The 26542-nt window shown below is 62.6% G+C and overlaps 1 protein-coding gene across 1 annotated transcript in view; it reads right to left on the minus strand.

The window, feature by feature from the left end:
* Nucleotides 1–26542, minus strand: part of SND1 (staphylococcal nuclease and tudor domain containing 1) — a 124298-nt gene that overhangs the window by 35153 nt on the left and 62603 nt on the right. The window contains exons 14-16 of the mRNA XM_010566048.1: nt 17254–17364; nt 12085–12157; nt 4468–4609 (exon numbers count right to left, since the gene is read on the minus strand). Of these exons, the coding sequence (XP_010564350.1) occupies nt 4468–4609; nt 12085–12157; nt 17254–17364 (326 nt within the window). The remainder of the gene's footprint in view (nt 1–4467; nt 4610–12084; nt 12158–17253; nt 17365–26542) is intronic.

The raw sequence follows: 26542 nt of genomic DNA on the forward strand, positions 1-26542 counted from the left end.
GTGTGCTGATGCGCAGAGGTGGGGGACAACCTGGCTGCTCTGCCCGTAAGCTCAGCTTGGTGCACACGGGGTCCCCCCCAGCAGGACCCCCCTCTTCTCCCCTCTCCTCTCGCCACCATTTCGCCCTCCTGGTGCAGCCAGCAGTTCACCACAGTGACCCCCCCTACCGAAAACTGAGGTCTGGGGACTCCCAGAGCCCCCCCAGCCGCCTAACCTTTCATTAGCTGTTTCGCTGAATAATTGATCAGGGCTGCGTGGGGCTCATTAGAGGTAGAGCTGCTTCAATAACCAAGTTTGCCTTACTCAGGGTAAAAGTTTAATTTTCCAGCGCCGCGAGCTGGGAGAGGTGCCAGCCCCGCCGTCCCGCTCCCCGGCAGCTCCCGCGGGCACGGTGGAGGGCACGGCACGCCGGTACACACCGGCAGCTCTCCCACAGCTTTCCGGAGAGCCACGGGGGTGGCCGAGGATGTGGGTTGGATCCCGAAAGTGCCCGTCTGCGCCAGCCACCGGGCTGGTGTGCCGCGGCGGTGCGCGGCACGCCAGCCCTGTCGCCAAAGGGCTTCACCTGGGTGGGCACCCACTGTCCTTGCCGCGGTGCGCGAGTCCCTCTGCCAGCACCACCCGGCACGGTGTGCCAGGGCAGCCGGGAAAGGTGGCAGCAGGGTCTGGGAAGTTATTCAAATCGCCAGCATGATCAACACTCCAACTAATAGATGAAAGGGAAAGGGAAAACACAGCAGGCAGGGCAAAACCATCAGGTTTTGGCTCCCAGCGAGGAGACCAGGGGAATTCGGCACCATTCCCAAGCCATCCCTACCCTCACCGGTTCCCACTGAGCCGCTGCCACCAGGTTTCCGCTCCGGCAGGGTGCAATGCCAGCCCTGCCCTGCCTGCACAGCCCTCCTGGGCTCGGGGCTATGCCAAAGCCTCCATCCCCAGTGACCACACGCCCCAGGGGAAGGGGCCACCCCGGCCCCCCCGGGGCTGCACCCGCAGGATGCCAGGCTCTTGCTTCAAGGTTTGGCACCAGCCGGAGCAACTGGGGGCGAATCACCCCGCCTGCCCGGCCGAGGAGGGGATGGGGCTGATGCACCGAGCTCGCCAGCATCGGCCACACCGGCTGCCAGCACTGCCGTCAGGATGAAGGGAGGAATCCAGCCAATTCCCAGGAATACCCACACTGGCAGATGTGCGGGGTCTGCAGTGGGGGAAGACAGAAGGGGCGCGTCATCTTCTATGCTAATTGGCATGTTACCTGCCTTTTTAGCCTGTAATTAATGTCTACAGCTTGATTAGAGAGCCTCAGCTGGGGAAGGTCTCCCTGGAGAAAAGCTGGGGGAGAGCAGGAGCTGCGTACTCCCCCAGCGCTAAGGGGATTGGGACAATTTGCTCCAGCACCCGAGAACTGTCTCCAGCAGCACCATTAGCCCAGCTCAGCACGCCGCAGCAGTGGGATGTGCAAATCAGGGTGGTCCTGTGCAATGCAGCATGCTCCTGAGCAATGCAAGATGATCCTATGAACACAGGATGGTCCTGTGGAACGTGGGATGATCCTGTGCAGTGCAGGATGCTCCTGTGCAATACGGGATGAGCCCGTGCAATGCAGGATGCTCCTGTGCAACCTGGGACGCTCCCGTGTGATACAGGGTGGTCCTGTGCAGTGCAGGATGCTCCCATGCAATGCAGGACACCCCAGGAGATGCAGAGGCTGCTGCAAAGGGATGCGGCTGCATTTCCTGGAGGACTGCAGCTGCCCACGGGCACACTGCTCCCACGGCACCAGACACCCCAAAATCTTTGTTCTGGGGCACGGCCCAAGCTTTGCAACAGGCGATGATCGGCCTACTCATTATTTCTAATGCTCTAATTGAGCTGTCTGGCGAAGGGCAGCGCGGAGGTGGCAAAGGAGGTGGCCGGGGTGAGTCAGACCATCGGTGCCCGCTGCACCCCACGGGCACCCTGGCCGCAGCAGGTCCCCAGTTGCTCCAAGGACCCCCAACAGCTCCGGAGACCCCCAGGGCCACCCGAGGCAGCCTGGGCTGGGGGAGTTATTCACCACTTTGGGAACTTTTTGGAGCAAAATCAGCCCCCGGGGAGCGGGCGACAGCCAGTCGGTCTCCACAGCAACGGGGATTAAATATAACTTGCAGCGAGCGCGCTCCCCCCGGAGCCATCCATTTCCAGGCCGCCCCAGCGCCCTCCCCACCCCCTCCCCTTTAATTTAAAAATTAGCCGACTAAGCGGAAAGGCCGAGCCGGAGCCTCCCCAACTCGCCGTGAGCCGCTGGGAACCACCGTCACCGGCAGGGACGGGTGTATTTAACCGTCGGTCCCCGGAGAGGGACAGCAGGAATCTGTTCATCCCACCATGGGAAGGGGATTAATCACTGCCGATCCTGTGGAGGTCCCGTGGGACCTGGGGTGCACGTCCCCAGCCCCAGCATCGGCCGTGGGCATCTTGCTGGTGAGGAAGAGGATGGGGCACACCGGGCTGCTGCCACGAGCACCGGGAACGGTGACTGCTCCTTCCCCACTCCCATGAAATGGCCATTCAACCACCGGGAGCGAAGCAAATCCCCCCCCAGCCACAGCCAAACACAGGACCCGAAATTGGGGAGAGCATCTCCAAGCGTGCCAGCGGGACCCAGGGACGATGCCAGACCTGCCGGGACAGTGCTCTGCCACCAGCTCCTCTCGCAGGGAGCGTTCAGAGGAGCCGGCAAGATTTCCACGTACAAAACACGGCCGAACCCAGCGGCAGCCTTCTAAACCAGAAATATTTAAATATATCTAAATTCCTCCTCCCAAGCACGTGGGAGTTTTATCGCTTCTTAAAATTTTAATGTCTCAGTCGCAGGCAAGGGGGAGTCTCGTTTCCCTGTCTTTTGCAGCTGACTTTAAGAATGGTTAATTATAAATAAGACTGTGTGACTATTTATATGCACAAGCACGCGGAGAAGGACAGGTTTAGGACACGCTTCCCACACGGCAGGAGCCAGCCTGGAGCGGGGCTGGGGATGCTCGTGCTCCGGCCGGCCATGGGGACGGGCTGTCCTCGGGCGAGAGCATCACTCTGGGAAGGTTTGGTCACTGGAGGGCGATGGTGACGGTCACCGGTGGGACTGGGGGTCCCTGGCCAGGCTGGCCGTGTCCTACAGACCATGAGGAGCAGGCAGATGGACCGAGTGGTCCACCGGCACCCGGAGCTCAGGCAGACAGGGAACAGGCAGGGATCTGCACCTTTGGGTGCAATGGGAAAGGGCTCTGGGGCGCAAGGGGCTAGGGTTTACTCGCCAGAGAGAGCGGGGGACGAGGGGGGACTGTGGTCATTCCCAGTCACCCTGGGTCAGCGGTTTGAGCCGCGCTCCCGGAGCATCACCGGGACCTGGCGCGGTCCTTCCCACTCCCCAAAGCCCTCGGCGCTCCCCAGCCTGGGTGCCGGTGGCCCTGGGGGACGGCGAAGGGCAGGTCCGGGGTGAGCGGGCACAGGCAGCGCGGGCAGGTAGCCGTTCCTGTGCCGCACGCTGGTTTTGCCAGCACAGGCGCCGATCCCCGTCTCCAGGAACAAAGGGACGGACGAAGACTTCCAGACTCCATCCCGGCCCCCACGCTCCCCCCCAGGATAAATATTCCTTCGGTGGGAGTGGTGAGAGCTGCTGCTTACAGAAACCTCGGTGTTTTTATCCCCATATAAGATCTATTTATATGCTTATTGAATTTTTCATAACCAAGTTGTGAACGATCGGCATTCAGGGTCATCCTTTATACACGGTTATTGCCATAGAAACAGGAGTGAGATGAGCCGCCCCACATCCTCTCCCATCGAGGGATCCGGCAGCACCGGCGGAGGCTCTGCGAGCCGCCGCTCTCACCGGCAACGGGCTTCCCCATCCCGGTGCTCTGCCGGGAGGACACCCTGGCACAGGTCACTGCCTGCCCATCCCGGTGCCAGCCTAGAAGGTGGTACCTTCAAACACCCGGGGTTCACCCGATGCTCCTGCCGCGCTCTGCTCCGAGGTGAAGCCTTGGCTGAATTACACACCGCAAGTGGGATTGGTTTAGCGGGGGGAATTCTTCAGTTTTTGTAGGACCTCCCAGAACAACCGCTGTGTGCACACAGGGGTGCGCACCCTCCTCCTGGTGCACGGGCAAGCCCCTGGGGTGAAGCGCCCGCTGGCACCTCCATCAGCCGAGCCGCTCGCGCTCGTCCCCGTTCCCGGGGTCCCGCTCCCGCAGCCCCGCTCCTGGGGTTTGCTGCCTGCTCCCCAGTTTTGGTGGAGGAGAGCATCCTTCCCAGACCCCATCCCAGGAGTGGCACCAACAGCCCCCAGCAGTATCTGAACCCTCTGGTCACCTCCAATTAGTGCTCCCCAGCTCAGTTAACCCCCTCCGAGGACCACCCCCCCCGTCAAGCCAGGCACCGGCAGGGGCCCGATCCTGCACCCAGCCGGAGGTGGCGTGGGCTCACCTGCGAGCAGGAAGGTGATGAGGCAGGTTTCCTTTGGCATGAAAAGCTTCAGCCGGGAGCCGCTGAAGACGTACTCCACCACGGCCTCGGAGCGGCCGGCGCGCTGCAGGAAGGGCAGGAACTGCTTCGCCTTCTGGGTGTCCTGGGAGAGGGAGAAATGGGGGGAGGGGGGGTCAGGATGGGGGGTGCGGTGTGCCAGGGGCATCCACCGTCCCCCCTCGATGTGTGGGGACCCGCCAGCACCCCAAAGTCCCTGGGGGTGGGGGCAGAGGCCGCTCCTTGCCGTGGGCTCAGTGCCCGCATCGGCCTCGCCTGCCCCGTGCCGGCTGGGAAGGGATGCAGGATGCGGGCAAGGATCCGACCTCTCCCAGGTCGGGATGGACCGTGCACCCCACGCCTGCACCCACGGCCCCGGGGCGCAAGCTCCGACTGCTCCAGCGCAGGGACGGCTGCCCTGGGTGCAGGCAGGAGCAGGCAGGAGCAGGCAGGCCGGATCCTGCCCCATCCCTCCCCTCCATAACGGAGCAGCCCATGACTCCCCTTTCCCGGGAAACCCCCTCCGCACGCCGCCCGCTCCCTTCCCAGCAGCAAGTCGCTGCGTATAAATTCAGGCATCAATTCAGGCACGTTCGTTAATGAAAACTTAATGAGCTGCCAAGTAGCTCGGGAGGCTGGGGCTGGTGAGGGGGGTGTCGGGGTCCCCCGGCGCAGAGCAGTGCGTGCCTCCCCGCGTGCCCAGCCAGCGGCACCGCCGCAAGCATCGCCGTCTCTGCAAGGGACCGGTGCAGCACCTACGAGCCAGCAGAACCAACGCCGAGTACCGGCCCGCTGCCGCCATCGGCCAAACGGGCCAAAACCCCTCCGCATGGCACAGCTGGGGAACCGCAGACCCCAGCGGCCATCTCAGCCTACCGGTGCGGCGGCCGGCTTCGGCATCTCTGCATGCCGCCTGTCCCGGAGGCAAGAGGCTCTGTGTTGCAAGCTCGCAATTTATTTACCCAAGGAAGGAAGGCAAAAAAAAAAAAAAAAGGCAGCTCCCAAAATAAAAGGCAGCCAGGTGGCTTTTTATCTCGCTCTGGCCTTAATTTAGAAAAATGAGCTGCAGAGAGAAGGGAGCGCGCCACGGCCAGAACCAGGCACCTCTCGGTGCGACCTGGAGCCAGCTCTCCCAAGCAGGGATGGAGGCAGGAGCTGGTCCGTGGCCGGGGCCGGAGCAGGGCTTAATAACTTTTATTAAACACAACCCGCCAGCGACGGAAAGGCAGCAGCGTGGGAAGGGAAGGGGCTCAGGCGGGGAAGGCAGGCGAGCGGAGGCGGCTGTAAATCTCTGGAGCAGAGGCTGGGAGCCAGGGCGGGAGGGGGAAGGCGCTGGCATCTGCTGGCAGAGGAGACGGAGCTGCTTCCAGAGCAGGCTGTAAGATGGCAGCGGCGGAAGAGGCGAATCTCCGTGCCCCTCCGGGAATGGGGGAGCAGCGGCACAAACACCGGGAGCTGAAGGAGCAGGAGGCACGAAGCTCTGCCTGCAGCTCTGCCTGCAGCTCTGCCCACACCTCCGGCAGGTATCGGTTCGGTGCCGGCAGCACGAGCAGCTCGCAGAATGGCAAGAGCAAGGGGGCCGGTGTTTGTGCGCATCCCCATTTTAACCCGCTTCGGTGCAGCGAGGGGCTGCTCGCTTGCTCACGCGCGTGACCCAAAGCCGCCGGTCGCACGGAGCCGGCCCGTGCCGCGGTGGCCTCAGGTGCTGCCGGTCTGCAACCTGGAGCCGCTCCACGCATCAAGCGGGCGCCGATCTCGGCGGTCCCCAAGTGCCAGAACTGCCATCCTCCGGATTCGGCACGGGAAAGGACACCGTCACCTGCCACGCCGGTGCTTCAGCATCTTTCTCCCAGCACCCGGGGGATGCCGCAAGGCTCGGGGTGGCAGCATGCCCACCCAGCGGCGCGACCTCCAGCAGCACCTTCGTGCTGACGTCCCGGCTCCCTCCGCTGCAGGAACCCCCCCCGTCCAGCCACGAAGGGGTCCCAGGCAAACCTGACCCCCCCCAAACCCCAGCTGGGACATGGCTGGCAGATGAAGACCCCCCCAAATTCTGCTGCATCGCTCCCTGCCACGCTCGGTGCCGGATTGCTCACCGCCACATGCACAAAACACGCCCAGGGAGGTTTTTTTAGCAGATGTGCAGTCAAGAAGTTAATACAACACATGTAAGTGCAATCTGCACGCAAAGAAAAACCACATTACCCAACGTTAACCACTTAGGTCTAACATATGCAAATCTAAAATGGGAGCCGCTAATGAAGGCTACTAATTAGTGGTAATCTCTATACAGTCACGATTTGATTAGCTGAAGGGAAAAAAAAAAAAAAAGAGCTGCAGGAAGGAGCCCACCGTGGGGTGGGCTTCCCTGCTCCGGTCCAAAAGTGGGTGATCGGGGAACCCCCCAACTCCCCGGCTCCCCCGAGCAGGTGGTGGAGGCAGGGAGGAAGAGCTCGGTGCCGAAGATCGGCCCTGCGAGCCGGCTGCTGTCAGCATTGAAAGGAGACGGCGGCATTTGAACGTGCTGGAGAATGACCTTAAAAATCCACCGGGATTTGCACAACACAAAGCAGCTCTTCTGCAAGAGGGGCAGAGACGTGCCAGCACCCACCGGTACTGTGGAATAATAAGTGGAGAGCGGTGATTCCTGCACGGCAAGGCATGCCAGCAGGCTGGCATGGGGGGGACAGATTTCCACTTGGTCCCCGACATCCCTCTTAGGGCAGGTTTATTTGGGTATTTGGGCATCAAGGCAAAGGGGAGCCGTGCTGCTGGGAGGATGCTCTGGGTTGCTTTGTGCCTTTCTTGCTGCCTTGCCTGCCAAAGCGCCCTTGCTCCTGGGTGTGGGCAATGCCAAATCCACCACGCAGGTGGGCACATGGGTCTCCTGCTCACCATGGGTGCCAGGAAAAGCTGGATGTGATTCAGGCACTGGGGGTCTGACCCCTTGGACCCTCCCCAAAATGGGCACGGTCTCGCAGCCACCACCAGGGCTGACCCAGACCCCACAGGGTGTTTGGTGGCCGCCCCGTGGCGCATGGCAAGGGGACGGTGCCCGCTGAAACAGAGACCGTGGGAGCAGTGAGAGGTCAGGCTCAGACGCCGGTCTGCAGCGTTTAATGCTGGGGATACAGGACCCCCAAGTGCATCCTTTACCCCCACCGAGGCGTTTCCCCTCCTGCCGTCCTCCTCTGACCAGAGCAGCGGCACAAGCTGCAGCACCAACGCTCACCGTGTGCATCCCATGTCTGCCGCGATGGAGTCGGTCTTGTCCCTGTCCCTGTCCCCGTGCAGACCTCGCAGAAGCTCCTGCATCTCTTCCCAGCAGCACCGAGCGCCACGCTGCAGCCCCATCCCGAGCCCAGCCGGTTGGGTTCCCCCAGGATGGCACGTGCCCGGCATCACCCGCTGAGGGGCCGGGGCCTGTGGTGCCGAGCAGCCGGCGGGATGGGGAAGGAGCGCGGTGAGCAGATGGTGACGGAGGGGATGGCTGTGCCGGCACCGGGAGCGATTTCTGGGAGTGAATTTTGGGGAGTGCTCGGAGCGGCTCTGGCTCCCCGGCACAGGTCTGAGCCGCCGTGCCAGCCCAGCACACGTGTGTGTGACCACACGGCCGGTGGCCTTAGGGACAGGTGGCTGCTGGCGCAGAGAGCTCGCAGCCGCCCAGGTAAGTCGGCAGTGCCGCTGCGTCCAGCTTTTGGCTTTGTGCTGAAGGACACGCACAGACATCCTTCACTGCTGGGGCCGGCTCCCGCTCCTGCTCCAGGGCTTCTGCGGTGGGAGGAACGAGCCGAGCATCCCACGCCGCAGTCCCCAGCTCTGGGAGGGATCCAGCGGGTGCCTCGGGGACAGCCGGACACGGGTGCTGAGGATCGGAGGGGACGGAGACGAGGAGCTCCCGGACCTGCTTCCCCTGGATCTGCTCTCCAGGGCCGGCAACCCCACGCTCCTCTGGCTCGGCATGGGACAGCAAAGTCCCAACTGCCCCAGGAGCAGCCTCGATGGGCAAACAGCCCCCAACCCGCACCGATCCCGCCGCAGGAGCCGGCCCGGCGGCCTCCGGAGAGGCCATGGCACCGGGAGCGCGGCAGAGCGCCGGCTCCACGGTGGGTGCGTGCAGGAGCGGGTGCCAGGTCGGGATACTCCCAGCTTGCCCGGTGTATCCCGTCGAGGGGACGTCATCGGACATGCCTGCACAGGGACACAGTGACAGAGGCTCTCGGATCTGCTGGATGCGGGGGAGCGCTCGCCGGCGGCTGGGAGGCTTCACCGGATAAATTCAGACAGGGAAGAGAAGTGGGGGATCTCCACTGAGCTGGCGTCTCCCCTTCCCCATCCTGGCTGTGCCGAGCCTTGGCTCCCACCTTCTGCGTTGGCAGGATTTGTCCCCTGGCACCGAGCTGGCAGCTCAGGCTGCTCTCACTGTCCCTGGGGAGAAAGAGGCATTTCCCACCCGCCCTACTTCATCTGACCACCTCGGGGGATGCAACCCCCCCAGGCACCCCCATCTCGTGCCTTTTTGGGGCTCCCCCCTTCGCAACAGACCGGGGCGTCCCATCGGGGTGCTGCTGGGTCTGCTCCCTGCCTGCACCTCCTGCCCAGGTGGTATCACCCCCGTTGCTATTATTTTAACATTGCCAGTGTTTAATTAGCTGGGAATTGAAGAAAAATTATGCATTAATACAGCAAGGAAAAAAAAAAATCATCCTAACTCCACTTTTATGTGAAGCTCTGCCAATTATGCAAAATTATTCAAGGACTTTTCACAAGGACAGGAGGCTTTCCGGCGGCCGGGCTGCCGTGCGTTTGCCTGTGCTCTCGTGCCGGAGAGCACGCTAATGGGAGAAGCGAGCTAACGTGGATTTGTATTGCTGCTGCACTTCCCTCTTTGCTTTTTCTCTATTTTTGGGGGGCGGATTTTTCTTGCCTGCAGCACCGCAGGTCTATGAGAAGGGAGGCTGCTTGCCTTTGCAGCTTCCAGCAGGCAGGGAATGCCTTCCTGCAGGCAGGGCGAGGATGGGGATGGAACTGGGGAGAGCTTGGGGTGTTGGAGAGGAGCAGGATGCTCCTGGGACACCAGGGCAGCAGCCATCGGATGGCCTGAACCATGGGAAAGTGGCATTTCCCAGCAGGAGCCAGGGCGGGAGGACAGGAGGCTGCGCTGGAGCTGGGAAAAGCGGGCTGAATCCTGTGTTTGAGCTAATTCCCTGACTTCTGCATCCCGGTCGCCAAGCCAGCTGGGATGCTTGGGGACGAGAAAGCAGGGTAAGGCAAAGCTGGGGACTGGCAGCTCGACTGGGTGGGAACAGAGTTGATGACTCAGGGACAAGGACACAGTGATGGTGCTGTGCCGGTGGACAGCACAGGTTGACATCCATGAGGGATGCGCCAAAGCCACCCCATGGGATGCACCAGCACGGGTCAGGGTCGGGGACCGAGGTGTGGGTGGCACCAAGGGTCCTGTGTCCGCCCTGTCACTGCAATCTAAAAGGCAAAACAGCCCCAAAGCCCGTGTTTTCCCAACGCCGTTTCCCCATGGAGTGCCACGGCAAGGGGAGATGCCACGCTGGGGAAGGCTGACGGGCACAGCCGGGCAAAATCGCAGGAGCATCGGGTGCGGAAGATCCCAGGGACGGGGACATCTCCAGCAGCCCAGGGACCCAGGGCAATGCCACACGAGCCACTCCATCGCCGGTGCCCCCTTCCCAGAGCGACATGGAGCTCAGCAGCAATGCCGCTTGCTCTCTGCCGGGCAAACCGGTGCCGCAGCTGGCAGCGTGCAGGGGGACTGAGCCCTCCGCCTCGGATGCTGCCCAGCTGCGGAGCGGGAGAGCCGCCGTTCCTCCTCCTGCCATTCCTCGTGCCCGGCCCCAGCTGAAACAGCTGCATGGGTCCTGTGCAATGGCACAGCACCGGTCCTGGACACCCCGCCACAGCACCCGGGGCCGATGGTGCCTTGACAGGCACCCACATCCCGGGGCACCAGGGCTGAGCGCTGCTGTTCCACGCATTGCACTAAGCGGGTTTGGCAGCAGCACGGGGGCTGCGGGGCCGTGGCTGGGAGGGCACAGGTGGACACCATGCCATGCCACACACAGCCACCTCTGCCCGGTGGCTCACTGCCCCTGCATCGCCGGCAAGTCCTGCTCTTGGGGTCACCGGCACCCCAATTTCCCCAGCCCTGCCTGGCTCATGCCTCCCGTCTCGGCACAGCACCGGAGGGACTCCAGTTTGGTGCTGGGGAGCCAGGACCGATGGCTGGGAGAAAGAGCAGAGCCCGGGGAATCATGACGCACACCCTCCCGCCGTGCCGAATGCCATGGGACCCAGGGAATGGGTGCTTGCCGATCTTGGCGCGTGCCCGGGCAGCGGGAGGAGCACGCTGATGCTAATTCACATGGAATTATTTTGGCAGTGGTAAAGCACCCACTGTCAGCTCGGCGCACGCCCGCATTCATCATGCCGCACAACTGCTGACACGCGGCTAACTAAGGCCGGGATCAATTTACAGAAAACTATTAAAGATTAAAAAAGATTAACAAATCTTCATAAAAGCCGTGATGTATTAGCCTAATTTTGTTTGTGGGGGCCCTCCCTCTCCCATCCGGCTCCAACCCTTTTGCTCGCTGCCCTGATTGAGTTACGGGGGCTCCTAACGATCCCGGCGGCAGCACGGCCCCGGCGCGAGGACCCTGCCGGGAGCGGGGCTGGGGGGGCTCGGCGCAGGGACGTCCTTGCATCCCACCGCCGCTGGTTCGTCTCACTCTTTGCAGACAATTGAACCAGCATGTGTTTTTTAAAAGCCTAAAAGGCAGCTGAGCCCCAGGGAGCCGGCAGCTCGGCCGCAGGGGTGTCCCCGGGAGTGGGTGCCGGCACGGGCAGGGACCCCACGAGGACGAGAAATCTCCATCTTGTACAAGCAGCGGACACCACTGCAGACCCCAGCAATTAAAAACAGGGCAGGAGGCTTGTGCAGGCAGGAATTGGGGTGCCCAGGACAGAGCTCTGTCCCCGCAAGGATGTGAAGGACCTTCTCGAGAGCTGGGGCATCAAACCCAGGACGGAGGCACAGACACAGCCCCTCTCTGCTGGCTTATGAACCTATCCGGCACGGCTGCGTGAGCCCTGCATGGCGAAACTCTGTGGCACCATGGGGTCCCCTTCATCACCGATGCTTGGGGTGACGCCAGCACGAGGCGAGACCTCCCCACTGCCACCCCAGAGAAGAGAAACCCCCAGGAGAAATCTCATTTCACCCCTTTGGGGTGCACCACGGGTGGCAGACAGCTTCTGCAGGGGCACTTGGGGGACCACCAGCCCCAGAGGAGGAGGAGGACGGGCTGACATACTCCCTCATGCCATCCCCAGCCAGATGTCCCGGCTCCTCCGGCAGAGCCGGCAGGCAGCGGCCGTGCCTGCAGAATTCCCACACATCCCATCTGCAATGAGCGGAACCACGGGCCGTGCGGGAGCACCGGCACCCAGCCCCTCTCCAGCTCTGCTCCACACACCCCATCCCGGCAAACAACCTCGCACGTGGCATAGCCGGCGCAGCCGCAACCCGCGCCGCAAGGTCCTTACCCCAGAGATGTCGGCCACTCGGTGAATCGGCACCTCCTTCTTGCTGTGCAGCCCTTTGCCGTTCTTGATAGCCCTGCAAAAGAGAGGTGGCACGAGCCGTCAGCGCCCGCTGCGGCGGCTGGAAGGGCCGGCGTTGCCCCCCGCGCCCACCCAGGGAGAGACCGGCCGGCTCGTTAGCCTGCTAATCCCAATTACCGGCCTTCGGCGGCTCACCTGAGCTCAGCACATACCTGATCAGAGGGACCACTTGTCCCCGTTACCAAATAAAATTGCTTTGTTCCCCGCACAAAGGGAGGGATCAACAGGAAGGCGAGTGCCCCGGCAAGATGCAAAATTTAATACCTGTTTCTTTCAGCACTTAATCACATGAAGCATTTTAAATGCAAAATACGTGGCGAAGGCTCCAATTCTCATGGAAATAAGTTCCTTCCAGGTTAAAATAATATAGAGACGATAAGGAGCCTGAGCGAAGCAATACCACACATGGAAGGCAATTCATGGCTGAAAAATGAGTGGGTGCCCCAGACCTGATGCGGACCCGGTTCTGCAGCACGGTGCCGAGCCAGCTCGGATGCCGGCTGCCGTGCCGGCTGTACCCAGGGAGGAGGGTGCAGCACCGGCATGGGAGCAACCTCTGGACGTGACTGTGGAGGGGATTAGTGACACCGCTCGCCGGCAGAGCCCTGGGACCGCGGCGCTGCCCATCCTCAATCCCCGGCACCCGCAGCCAAGTGGCACGGGGTGAATCGGGGTGCACGCTGCCCCGGCATCGGGCTTCTCGCCTCGGTGGCTGGACAGCAAGGGCAGCCGCACCGGCAACGTGGCGGCAGATTTATTTGGTTTTCATGCAGTTCACAGCCAGGCTGGCTTATTGCCGGGTGCAGGAGGGAGCGGAGGCAGCGCTACCCTCAGCCAAGCTGCCTGCGCGGCAAAGGCCGGCAACGGCGGGTGAAAGGGCACCGCACATTCATTAGAGCTCCTTCCCCTGACAGGTTTGTCCTTTTCCAGCTCCAAAGGCCAAGCTTATTTTCCAGGTGTTACCGGCACAGAGCAGAAGCGAGCAGGGAGCTGCTGCCCGCTGCCGCCCTGCCTGTGCCGTGCCAAGGGTGACCGTGCTTGGCACAGCCGGGGCGAGCTCCCAAGGCTGCTCGTGAGCCCACTGCTCTTTGAGTTGGGGTTTTTTTTTAGCCTGTCAGCAGCATGGTGGTGAATCCAGCAGCCCAAGCGGGGCTGGAAACCAAGTGCCTGCCCCGCATCTCCCAGAGGATGCTGCTCCGCCGGCTCGGGCTTGCCAGTGCCCGCAGCCGGGCTAGGGGGAGACTTCGGCTCATCCCAAAGGATGCCCGGAGCCGGGGACTTCCCCAGCAAAGCCAGCCCTGCTTTATCAGCGTTGGTCCCCTGTTCCCAAGTGCCGAAGGACGTCTCTCTGCAACAGGAGGGTGGCCAGCAGGACTTCAACCTCCTCTCTCCACCTTTCGTCCCCATGCTACGAGACACTCCTGTAATTCAAGTGACAAGCTGCTGCGCCCCGCAGTCCCCCAAATTCACCCCTTCCCCACGGGCAGGACCCAGGCTGCTGGTCCTCAGGCTCCTGCAGCAGGCTGGAAATGAAAGCTCCTCATTTTTCAAGCCTAACAGCTGCTCCCAGGCAAGAGGCATGAATTTGTTCAGAGTGGACCATGATGATAATAAAAATACAAGGGGAAAAATTCAAAGCCCCTACCGAGGCTTTGTACAGCAATCAATTTGCTGAGCTGGATCATTCGAGGAGCTGCCTGGAAGAAGCCAACCTGTTAAATCAGCAAAAGGATTTCTTCTTTCTCCCTCACCCTCCTTTGAGATGCCCCTCCCCGCTCAACACTGCACCCAGGGATAAGTGGCTTGGCCAGAAATAGCTTTTTTTTTCAGGAAAACAGCTCTTTCCCCAGGTTCAGAAGCAAGACAAAGTTAAACAAGTGCTGTAACACCCGGCAGGCTGGAAGCCAGAGCAAGGGCTGCCAGGGATGCTCATCCTTGCACCGTGTCGGTAGGAAAAGGCACCTTGCCCTGCAAGGCTGGGGCAGGCAGGGATGCTGGCAGAGCCCAGGGCTGAAGCAGGCAGCCTTGCCCACAGCAGACTGGCGGGCGGCACGGCATCGGTGTGTGGTCCTGGCGCAGCCCCTTGCTGGAAAGAGAGGGCATACAGCCGCTCCAGGAAAACCTGGTGGGATGGGAAAACTAATCAGCCCCTTTCTAAAATACCCCACGGAGCAGGCACTGACAGCTCGGTCCGAGGAGATCTGACTCTGGCCTTTGCTGCAGAGCTGGGCAGGTTAAAGGGATTTTGCAAACCCCAAGCAGCGATCACCCAAACCACTCCAAGCCCCTCTTCACCCAGAGCTCCAGGTCCTGCACGCCAATCTTGTCCCAAATCTCCCGCTCCCCTTGGGAGCCTGTTTCTGCCCCAGCATCTCCCCGGAGCCGCCAGCTCCTCTGCCTGGAGGGATGGAGGCAGCCAGCCCCGAGGCGGCACAACCACCAAACTGGGGTGTGCCATGGCGAACGGCATGGACGAGCTGCCTCTGCCACCGGCACGACCCCTTCCATCATGGGCAAAGGGCAGCAGCTCTTAGGGCCGAACAGCAGCCCCGTGCCTGGCAGCGAGCAGGGACATCCAAGCATCCCAATATTCGGAACATCAGAGCTCAACCTCCCACCCCAAGCCGGGAGCGCGGCTGCAGGCTCGATCCGCCACATCCAGCCCTGGGTATCCCAGTACCCGGCTGGAGGATCGCCCACACCGGAGCGCTCCGAGATGCTGATTTAATGCCAGGCACATCCGCTTTCTAAAAGGCACATCTCCGTCGCTCGGCAATGAGGCCCCAAGCAATCTGCCGGCCGACGATCCCACGCCACGCGGGGCTGGGAGGGGGGAAAGGGAGCTCGAGAGCCCATTTATCAACCTTCCCCCTCAAAAGCGAGAGGCTCGCAGCAAAACTGAGCACAGTCTTGCACGGCGGGGCTGGCAGAAACCACGCCGCAACCCCCTCAAAGCTGCTCTCCCCGGCTGTCGGCACAGCGCCGTCAGCTGCTGCCAAAGTTGCTGCCGAGGAGGAGCCGAAATCCCACCGCCCCGCTGGGCCCAGCCGTGCCACCGCCTCCGGTGCAGCCGGAGCCGGGCCAGCGCCCGCTGGGGGCACGAGAACGGCGGCGGTGACGGATGGCGGGGGGAACCGCTGGGGGGGTGGCAGCTCAGCCGGAGGGGAGCCGAGCCAGGAGAGGAAAGGGGCACCCATTGCCCTTGCCCAGGCAGCCATCGGGGAGGACGGGCTGAGGGACGAGGACGCGGGGACACACGGGGTGCAGCCAGCTCCGCGCTTGCCGGTGGGCTTCTCCCCGCAGAGCAGCAAGGCTCGGGCACAGCTCTCCGTGAGGAGACGAGGGGCAGGGACCCAGCCCTGGTGCAGGGGGCACGGGGCTGAATGATGTGATCAACTCCTGCAGGGAGCTGGATCGTGCATGCCTGGGCCGTGCACAGCTGGAATGTGCACAGCTGGATCACATGTGCCTGGGCCATGCATGCCTGGACCGTGCACAGCTGGACTGTGCATGCCTGCGCTGTGCACGCCTGGACTGTGCACAGCTGGATCACACATGTGCCTGGGCCATGCACGCCTGGACTGTACACAGCTGGATCACATGTGCCTGGGCTGTGCACGCCTGGACTGTGCACAGCTGCACTGTGCATGCCTGCACTGTGCACACCTGGACTGTGCACAGCTGGATCACATGTGCCTGGGCTGTGCACGCCTGGACTGTGCACAGCTGGATCACATGTGCCTGGGCTGTGCATGCCTGGACTGTGCACAGCTGGATCACACGTGCCTGGGTTGTGCATGCCTGGACTGTGCATGCCTGGACTGTGCACAGCTGGATCACATGTGCCTGGGCCATGCATGCCTGGACCGTGCACAGCTGGACTGTGCATGCCTGCGCTGTGCACGCCTGGACTGTGCACAGCTGGACTGTGCACAGCTGGATCACACATGTGCCTGGGCCATGCACGCCTGGACTGTACACAGCTGGATCACATGTGCCTGGACCATGCACAGCTGGACTGTGCAGGCCCGGACCATGCAATGTCAACTGTGCACATCTGGACCACGCACAGCTGGACCGCACACCCCAGGAGAGCGACTCGGCAAGGAGGGTGCTGCCCGCGGAAGGCAACGTTTCGCAATGCCCTCAGCGACGTACAAGCGCCGGCCGGCTGCGGGCACCGACACAACCTGCGCGGGTGCATCCCTGCCTGCACGTGCGGCGCGGGCAGGCAGCAGAGCTGGCAGGGCTGCCCGGTCAGGCAGAAACCGCAGCCCTTCCCGCTCCTCCCAGCTGGCAGAGGAGAAGGCAGCATCAGCGTTTCTGCCGCCTCCGCCGAGGACGCGGCGCGGGGACGCATCCACACGCATTTTTCTCACCGCGATAACCTCAACCTAATTACAGGAGGCCAGAATGTGTCTCGAGTCCTTCGGATCGGCTCAGACGTCACTGGGTTTAAATGCAATTACTTCTCCGGCAGACAGGCCGGGGCAGGAAGGCTGCGGCAGCCTTCTGCCGGGCTCACCGCCCTGAGAAGCGGAGCGGGGCCCTTTGAACCCCAATGCGATGTACGCAACGGGCCGTGAGATCCCAACCGACCTCCCGGGCGTTTTGCAAATGTTATCTGCCTTCGGCTGCCTCCCGGCAGCTCCGGCATTAAGATGGAGAACCCCCCGCGCGGCGCGATGTTTCCCACTGACTCACGGCGCGCCTGGCCCTCCGCCAGCGCCGATGCCGAGCCCGTCTGCGGCACCGGCGCAGCGCCGGCAGCGTGGAGGAGATCGGGCAGGGGGTGGGGGTGGCACAGGCAGCCGGGTCCTGTTTGGGGATGATTTCGGCTGTTGGGGCGTTAGGGTGAGGCGGGGGCTGGAGATCTCGCGGAGCCAGGACTGCCTGCGGAGGGCAAAGGATGCTCGCCCTGGCCAGGAGGGATGCGGGGCGGGAGGATGACCCCGAGCAGCGGGGATGGACGAATGGACCGGGACACCGTGGGGATGCGGTGCACATCTGCACCTCCCTGCGAGACACCCCGAAAGGCAGCGCGGGCACCCCACGGCCAGGGGAGCGGCAGCACCCCGGCACGGCACTCACCGAGCCTCCGCGGCCAAGAGCTCGTCGTAGTGTGAGGATCTTTGGTCGTCGTCTTGCCGGTAGCGGATGACGGTGGCCAGGCCCTTGCTCACCAACGCCTCGGCGATGTTGCTGCAAGAGAGAAGAGCGGGGGGGCTCAGCACCGGCTTGGGGGAGCGGAGGGGTCCATCTGTCCCACCACCCACCATAGCCGGACCCCGTGCATCGCACCGGACCCTGGCACCAGAGGGGGTCAGACCCGCCGGGGGGTGGAAGAGGAGACCCCCACCCCGTTTCACGCCGCTGGCCAAGGGAAGGTGCTTGGAGCAACGGGTCACAATTAACGGGGACTTCTGGGCACGGCCGAGGGGTCCCTGCGTGAGTGTGCTGGAGCCGGGCCACCACAGTGGGGGATCTCCCAGCAGCACCCCAAAACCTCTGTACCACCCCCCAAAACCAGAGGGGTCAGCGCCCCCAGGCCACGGGAACCTCCTCCTCAATTTTACCTTCCTATTATGTTTTTATCCCTGCCATCCCCTCATCGGAGAGGGGAGGTCGGCACTGGCCGGGCTCGGGGGACGGCTGCCAACGGGCGCCGCGTGCCGAGGCAGCGTGGTAAATTGGCTGCCATTACACTCTGCTGCTTTAAACAAATTCATAAATTCTACTTCGCTGAGCGCATCTGTAATTCTCCTCCAATTACACAGGCAGGGCATGGACCGCTAATTCACTACTTAAAAAAAAAAGCATATATATATATGTGTGTATGTGTAGGGGGGGCCTGATCCATTCGCAAGCCCCGGGAGCACCCCCTGCCCTGGCGAGGGGGAAGGGCAGAGCCATCACCGGGAGCTGAAAATAGGTCTCGCCTCGGAGCAGGGGGAAAAAAAAGGATTTGTAAACGAGGAAATAAGCTGCAGCAGGAGGCAGCTGCAGAGGTAGCGCTTGAAATGCCAAGCAACCAGGAATAAGCACCTATAGCTATTTTGGGCACGAACAGGAGGCTGTGCCGGGGGGAGGCGAGCGCAGGGCTGGTGGCACCCGCGGCGTCCCAGCGGCTCCCCGCCACCGCCGTCTGCCCCGACGGGGGATGTTAAGGTTTGGGGCTGGACAGAACTGGGTGCGAGGCTCCGTCCCTGGGTCCCCAGCACCTCGGGAGCTGGTGGGGGGCACAGCCTGATGGCAAAAGGTGACCCTGTTAGGGATGAGCTGTGGGGACGCCAGCCCTGGTCCCCTGTGGACTAAGGGGGTGACTCGGAGGCGAGAGGCAGCAGGACCCCAACGATGCGCAAATCTGCAAGAGACGCCCGGTGGGCTCCTGCGCCGAAGGGTGCTGGCAGGTCCAGACCTCTCCAGCAGCTCAGTGCCAGCCCAGCTCTGCCGGTGAGGACAATGTGACCTGGCTCCCCTGTGCTGGGATGAGCAGCTGGGCTCCCGCCAGGACGGAGTTTGCAGCCCCCCCGGCCATCTGCGGCCAAGCCGAAGCGGCAAGGAGCTGCAGGACACGGGGGGCAGCCGCAGCCCATCTCAACCACCCTCCCCACTCGCCATCCTGCCTCCGCGCTGTCCCATGGCCCCGAGCATCACTCGGTGCACGAATGGGGACGCGCGTCACCAGGAGACTTTTGCCTAACACGCACTGGGGGAGATGCCCGAGTGAACCTGAGGCCAGAGACTCTGGTGATGGGCACGCTGGGGAGAGCTGCCCACCCGGTCCCTGCTTAGTGGGTGCTGTGCCCAGAAATGCAGCCTCCATCCCAAATCTGTGTCAGGGAGCTGCAGCTGCACCCCTGGAACAGCATGATCTGCAGCACGTCCCCAGCCTGGGGACCCACCACGGGGACAAGCCCCAGATAGCAATGACCACCAGCCCTGGGCAGGACGGCTCCTTCCCGTACGGTGACATCCCACCCAAGCACGGGCAGGCAGCCTGGGGCACCCCTTCATGTCCCATGTCCCCACCGCGGGGCTCGGGAGCAGGCAGCCCTAATGGGATTTCCACGCTCATGCAAAGCCTGGCTGGATCTGGGCTGGGGGGTCCCATCAGGCCCCCCAGTTTGCAGCCTCCAGAGGAAGAGACACCCAGCTCTGCACCCTCCACCGGCCCAGCAGCTCCATCCCCACCCATCGCCCCAACCCCATTTTGGGGAAGGGAGCAAGTGGGGTGGAGGGGCAGGATCTGGGAAGAGCAAAGGAGATTAAAACCCGACATGGAAAGCATCAGGAAACAACTGTGCTAGCAAGTGCTCCGTCTGCTCGCTAAACGGACAATTTTATTCTGCCCCCAGCACTCGTGAAGTGTTGTAATCTTGTTGCCACCTCTGTTTGATGGCTTCATTTATTCAGCAATATCATGGTTATGGCTTTTTATAAGACAAGCAAAATTGCCAGCGTTTGCTCCCACCGCGCTGCTGGGTCCTAAAGGAGCTGGGACGGGCTGGGGCTGCACACAGGGAGGGTGGCCATGTTCCCCCCGAGTTTTTCAGTCCCCAACAGGCTCTGCAAGAAGGGATGGAGGCACCCGGCGCAACCACCGATTTGGACCCAAAAGGTGCCGGTCCCAGCTGCTGCCACCACCGAGCATCAGCCACGGTGCAGGAGGTGCCCAGCCGGGGGGACCCCTCCTCGGTGCCAGCATCGCCTCCCCCAGGGGCTGCTCCCACCAAGCCTCCGCTCCTGCTCTGCCGCAGCCTGGCTCCAATTAAGGTTTCAGAGATGATGTTCCTGTGGCTGGTGAGGACTGAGAGCAAACGGGAGGTGCCGGGTAGCCACAGGGCTTGTGGGAATGCCGCAGGGCTTGCGGGAATGCCGCAGTGCTCGGCTGCCTCAGTTTCCCTGCTCTGAGCAGCCGTGCTGGGACCCTGCATGGCTCCAGCACTGGGCACCAGCCGTTGCCCCAGCGAATGCTTCTGCTCCACTGCAGAGCCCTGTGCCCTCTGCGAAGGAGAATTAGCCTAATGAGGGGTTATCTAACCCTGTGTGGTTAGCAGGGGCTAACCCTCCCAGGCACCCCTGCCTGCGGGAATGCCAAACCCGGAGCGAGCCATCAGCTCCCCGGCACGATGCGGTGCTTGCAGCAGTCCCAAGCGGGCACAGCCCGCAGCCAGCTGGGCTGGAACCCCATCAGGGCACGGGGGATACCAGGGAGACCCCAGGACCTGCCTCCATCCTCGTTAACCTGAGAGCCCAAACGGGTCTGGCAGGGTCAGAGGTGCCTTGCAGGGTGATGGGGAGGAGAGAAGGCGCCTGCACCCCAGCGGTGAGGCGAGGGCACCCTGCCTGCACCCTGCTGCGCTCTGCAGCGAGGATGGGGGAGGACAGACCCCACGGGACCTGTCCCCCCAAGGGCCATCAGTCCCCTCCCCAATGCACCCCCCCAGCCCAGAGCCCTGCATCCCGCTCCCCATCCCAGTGGCATCCCCCTCTCCACCCCAGCCGTCCATGCCCACACCTGCCCCATCCCCCAGCGCTTTAATCCCCTCCGCTCAGAGCGGATAAGCAGCTATTCCTGGCACTAGACTCCAGAAGTATCCAATATGCATGAAATCAAAGTTTTCATCATTTCCATCGGTCAAAGGGCAGCAAGCATTAAATCCCAGAATACCGGGATTAATGAAGGGATCATTAAAAACCTAATGTTAAACCACCTCTGCAACCAGAGCTCTGCGTGAGCCTGCCATATATCACAGCCTGATAAGGAGGAAACAAATCCTAATTTCGGAGCAGGTTAGCTGAGCCTCTGATCAGGGACAGCCATGCCCGCCATGAGTGGCAGAGCCACAGGGCTCTGCCCCTTCATCCACCCCTCACCCTCCTCACTGGGGCAGACAGGAGCGTATCGGGGCAATGCCGATGGGACTTTATTTGCCAAGTTTGGCTAAATTCTGCAAGGATGAGGGTTTTAAGCAGCATTATGTAAACCTGTGCAATTTCTAATCAAACCTGCCACCCCAAAGCAAACGGGCTGGGACGGCCAGGCCGTGGCAGGCACCGATGCCTGCCGCCACCCCGGGGTTTGCCTGCCGCAGAGGTCTCCCGCATCCACTGCATCCGCGCCCCGGCAGCACGGCAGTCTTTCCCCAGCACGGACCAGCCATCGCGAGGCGGGTTGAATCGGTTGCTCCGCATCTCTCCGAACCCTCGCGGGCTGCTCTGTGAGCCTCTCCTGGCACGGGAGCCGGCTGGCACGGTGCTCGTGTCCCCCTGACACGCCGAGCCCCGCTCTCCGAAGGATGCCAGCTCCTTCTCGGCGCATGCACAAGCAGCTCGGCTCCAGCACGCGCCAGCGAGATAAGAGAGGGAGCTTCTCCTCCTCCCCTGGGTTTGACAGGCGGTCGGTGCCAGCTGCCTGCAGTTCCCTGGCAGCCGTGCAGCACCGGCGAGGCGATCTTCCCACCGCCCCGGTCTGCACCCAGCGGCAGTGAAACCACCCGTCGGCTTGCTCTGATCCGGCCAAGGAGCTCGCCCCGAGCAAACGTGCAACAACCGGGCTGGACGGAGCCGAGGAGGAGGCTGGAAAGGTGCTAGGTCTGCTCGGCCGCTGCGGGCAGGGGGAAAGAGCCAGTCTCCGAAGAGGGGAACGGCTCAGCCCGGACCCGGCTGCAGCCTGCAACAGCCACCAGTGCTTTGGGGAGAGGAGAGAGCCCCGAGGAGGACGGGGAGCTCCCCGCGGCCCTTCCAACCCGGCAGCACTTCAGCCCCATCCACCGAGGCCGTGCCGTCCTCAGCAGCTTCTGCAGCAACAGCACCGCGGGACGGTGCTTTGCCGGTGCTGAGCACAACATCCTTCAACCCCACGGTGCAACCGGGAGACCCAGCTCTGGTGCTGGTTCGCACCGTCTCAACACCGGTGCCCGCAGAAGGCACTTCGGTCCCAAGGGACCCCCAGTGTACCAGGAGCAAATCCTTCCCCGCACACCGCAGCGTCCGGCCGCCTCCTGCACCATCCTGCCCACAGGAGCGACAGCACCGGGGAGAAACCTCCTCCCCGGCACTGACCGTATTGCACCGAAGCCGGGGGGGTGTCAGGGACGGCAGCACACGGTTGCACCGCTGAAGGGTGCGAGTGGCTTAACTCCAAGTCCCCAAGCTTGCAGCCGCAAGCTCCCTGCCCAGCCGGGTCCCTGCCAGCGCCGGGACAGGCACCGAGCTCTGCCAGTCCTCAGCCAGCCACCGGCAGCCTCGCAAAGCTCATCCTCAGGGCCGAGGCTGGCGGCAGACACCTCCTCCCCGTAGGAGGGAGCAGCTTGCAAAGCAGCAGCAAAATCTGGTCCCTTTCCAGAGGCTCGGGCTGCAAAAACCTACACAGCTCCTGGGCGCGAGCCCAGCTTTACCCTGGCACCGCAGCCCACGCAGGTAGCTCGCTGCGCGCATGGCTCCGCGGTGAACAGCAAAGTGCTGGCAGCCGGTCCCGGTTCCAGCCCCGCGAGACCCCAGCGGGGGTAAATCGCCTGTGCCGCGCCGTCGGCTCCCCCGGCACGTCTGGCGACGAAGCCGCCCCGGGCTTGCAGCTGCCCCTCTCCCTGGAAAGCCGGGCTGGGTTTCCTCGTGGAGGGGAAAGCATGCGTCCCATGGTTTTTGGCTGCCAGCCCACCCCCGGGACGGCGTGGAGCTGGCGGTGTGGCCACCAGCATCGCCCAGCACCAGCGGTGCCCCAGCTTCCCACTGATCCCTCTTGCTTTGCAAAGGGCATTCATCTCCCCGTCACCTGCGCAACACCCCCGCGCTGGCTCCTCCACCCCGTCACTCACCGGGTCCTTTCCCGAACTTTGCACCAGTGCACGGGAGCACTTTGCAAAGGTCGGGATCATCACCCGCCTTTTCAGGTGAGCAGGGAGAGATGCGGGGAGAACAGCAGCCCTGTGCCCCCCACCGGCCGCAACCACCCCTCCATCCTGCCTCTTCTTCCCGGTGCTCGCATGACTCTGGCTCTGCACGGGCAAGGAACGCCGCAGCCCTCCAGCACGCAGCCTTGCTCTGCATGTCCCCGGCCAGGAGAAGGGCAGAGTCCGGCCCTGAAGAGACGCATCCAAGTGCTGTTAGGGGGCTTGGAGAGACAGAGGTGCATATGGAGATGTTGTTCCAAACGTCTTGGAAAAGTTCAGACACCCAAACCGGAGCGCTGTGGGCTTTGGTGAGCTGAGCACCATCTACTGCACAGTAAAAAGCCCTGGGGTTGCACCAGGCAGGGAAACATCTACAGCCCTCAATGCCCCCCCGGCCCGGAGCATCACCTCCCTGCCCGGCTCCTGCACAAAATGCTCCCAAGGGCTCAGGTCACACTCCTCATGCAGCTGCAGCGGGTGCCCATCCTGCACCCTGCAGTAAGCAGCTGTCCCCAGGCACCCTCATGTGAGCGGCTCCCTGCCTGCCCTGCCGGCACCCAGACCTCCCACCCATGGCCGGGGACCCGCGTGGCCATGATGCTGCAAAGCCTCCAAGCACCAAGACGGCGGAGTGGCTGGAGCGGGTTGGAGCATCTCGCCCAGCGCCCCGTTCCCAGCGGTGGCAGGGAGCAGGACCGGCCGGTGCCGCTCGCCGCCTTGGGCAGGCTGCCTCCAGCCTCCAGCAGCCTCTGAACCCCAGTACAGAGCCAGGGGAAGCAGCGCCACAGATTGCATTGAAAAAACCCCAAACCCACGCTCCTGTGTTTTGATCCCAACTCTGAGCAGCTTCCTTGGATGCTCCTACTTCATTCCTGGAAAGGGGAGTGGAAAAGTGTCCCCTTGTCACCCTCCCTGGGCCACTGGAGAGGCTGGATGCTCTGAGAGCAGCTGCTGGAGCTTGCAGAGCTCTGCCAGCATCCCAGCATCGCTAACAACCCCAGCCACGAAATCCAGAGCCCTGCCAGCATCCCAGCATCACCAACAACCCCAGCCACGAAATCCAGAGCCCTGCCAGCATCCCAGCATCACCAACAACCCCAGCCACGAAATCCTGAGCTGTGCCAGCATCCCAGCATCGCTAACACCCCCAGCCACGAAATCCTGCTGCTTGGGTGCAAAAAAAGCCCCCCCAGGGCTGCAGATCCTGGAAGGACCCCGAATTCCTTCCAGGTTTAGAGCTTTGAAGGCTCAGAAATCCCAGCCCTGCCCATGGGGGCTGATCCTGGCACTCGACTGGGTGCTGGGCACCCAGGGAAGAGTGACAGGAGCACCGTGATGGGTGCGTTGCAGCTGAACCAATCCCCCCTCCTGCTGCTAGAAGGAGGACAAGGAAGAGGGGAGCAGGGATAACAGCTTAAAGAAGAAATTTCCTGACCGTGAATTAGATCTCATGCTCCAGCCCTGCTCCCTGCTCCTCTCCCCACAGCCCCTGCACGGGGAGGGGGGGGAGGCAACCGCAGCCCCCTCGCTTCAAACAAAAGCATCTGGGGAGAGGAGCTGGAGCTGCTGCGCAGAGGGAAGATGCATCCCCCAGTTAAGCCCAGATTAAAGAATGGGAATATGAAAACGCAGATGAAAAGCTCTTTGCTGTGGAAAAAATCTTATTAGGCCGTGAAATACAGTTTTTGCCACTTAAAGAACAGCGGAGTGAAAAAATGGCTATTTGCAAGTGCCTCCCCCCACCCCGCCCGCTCCCGCCGAAACTCATTTTGCAGTTTTCCCCCCACAAAAATCCAAAAAGGAAGTTTTTCATCAGTTTTTTCACCCACCAAAACCTCTCTGGCTCTCACTGCCTGGCACAGATTGGCAGTGCCAAAACCAGCCCCCCACGAGCCCCCCCGCCATGCTCAGAGGTGCATGCTCATCATCAAAACTCGCCCTTTGTGCCAAATGAGCCCCAAACCACAGCATCCCGGCCCCGCTGCCTGCAGGGCAAGTTTCCCCCTGCACCCGCATGGATTTATAGCTCAGGACTTTCCTGAGATTTATTTTTAATGATTTTTAGTAGCCTTTACTTCCAAGAATTTGTGCAATTTGCACCGCAGCAGCCTCTGAGTCCCCCTGGGGAAGGGCTGCGGGGATGGGACCCCTGGACCGAGACCCAGCCAGGGCATCGGACGGATCCAGCCCCCCGGCCCCCCAACAGAAGGGCTGTCGGTCAGGGACCCCTCGCCGCTTGCAGCGCGGTGACAGCCAGGTTCTGCCGGCGAACCAGCTGAAAATCCAGGCAAAGGGGGTCCGGGACCACCCCGAGGGACATCCCCGCAGCAGCGGCCGGCTCCTGCCACGCCACCGCCCGGGCTGCCGGCAGCCAGAGGAGAGCCAGCGCTTCCCAATGATCCGATTTAGCAGCCGCCTGTCATGTGAGGGGACAGGAGGGAGCAGGACACGCTGATCACGGCAGCAAGACCCAGGGCTGCCAGGAGCTGCCGGCCCTGCATCCCCCTTTACAGCCATGCTGGCGGGCTGGGGACAGCATCCCCTTCCCACATCCCGACACGTTCCCCGGGAGGGAGCCGGGCTCTCGGCAGCTACCTGGGGAGCACCGAGCCCCACAGCCGGGCACCCCGGGGCTCCCACCCAGCCCCACAGCCAGCACCTGCTGTGCCCGCTGCCCACGAGCCACTGGATGCTGCCGGGTGCCTGGGGATGCTGCAGGAAGCTGTGGGATGCCACAGGATGCTGTGGGATGCCATGGGATACTGTGAGATGTTGCAGGATGCCATGGGATGCTGTGGGATGCCGTGGGATATTCTGGGATGCTATGGGATCTCATGGGAGGCTGTGGGATGCCGTGGGATATTCTGAGATGCTATGGGATGCTATGGGATGCCATGGGCTTCCCAAAGAGCAAAGGCCGGTGTGAACCCAGAGCCCTCAGGTGCACCCACTCCCGCTGGTCGCAGCAGACCTGCACCATCATCCCCGCACCATCATCCCCAGGTCCCTCTGCCACCATTTTGCGGGTGCATTAATCGTGCCTGGGGTGCACGGCACCCTCCCAACAGCACCCGTGGTGGGATGAGCCGTCTCTGTGAGCTCAGACCGGCACAGGAGGTGCCCATGGGGCTCCCAATGTCCCAGCAGCTGCCTTCTCTGCCAGCCATGGCCCCTTCGCCCTGTTTTCCGTGTCAGCATGGCTTTGTTGTGACAGCTGAGCACAAACCTCTGACCTTACCTGTGCTCAGCAGGAAAACACGAGCCAGGAACAGCAGTGCCGGCAGCGGCGGTAAACGCTGACAAGGCACACGGCGCACCAGGCACCGGCAGAGTGGGATGGGGAGGGCACGCGGGCATTGGGCAGAGCCTTGCCAGACAGCGGCACCGGCATTCTCCAGCCAGGGATCGAGCTGAAAATGCCGGGGAGCTGGAAGGGAGAAGCGCGATGGACGCAGCGAGGGCAGTCAACGCTGCCAGCTCGGAGC

Source organism: Haliaeetus leucocephalus, unplaced genomic scaffold, assembly GCF_000737465.1.
Source record: "Haliaeetus leucocephalus isolate CR32 unplaced genomic scaffold, Haliaeetus_leucocephalus-4.0 Scaffold202, whole genome shotgun sequence".
NCBI classification, from domain to species: Eukaryota; Metazoa; Chordata; class Aves; order Accipitriformes; family Accipitridae; genus Haliaeetus; species Haliaeetus leucocephalus.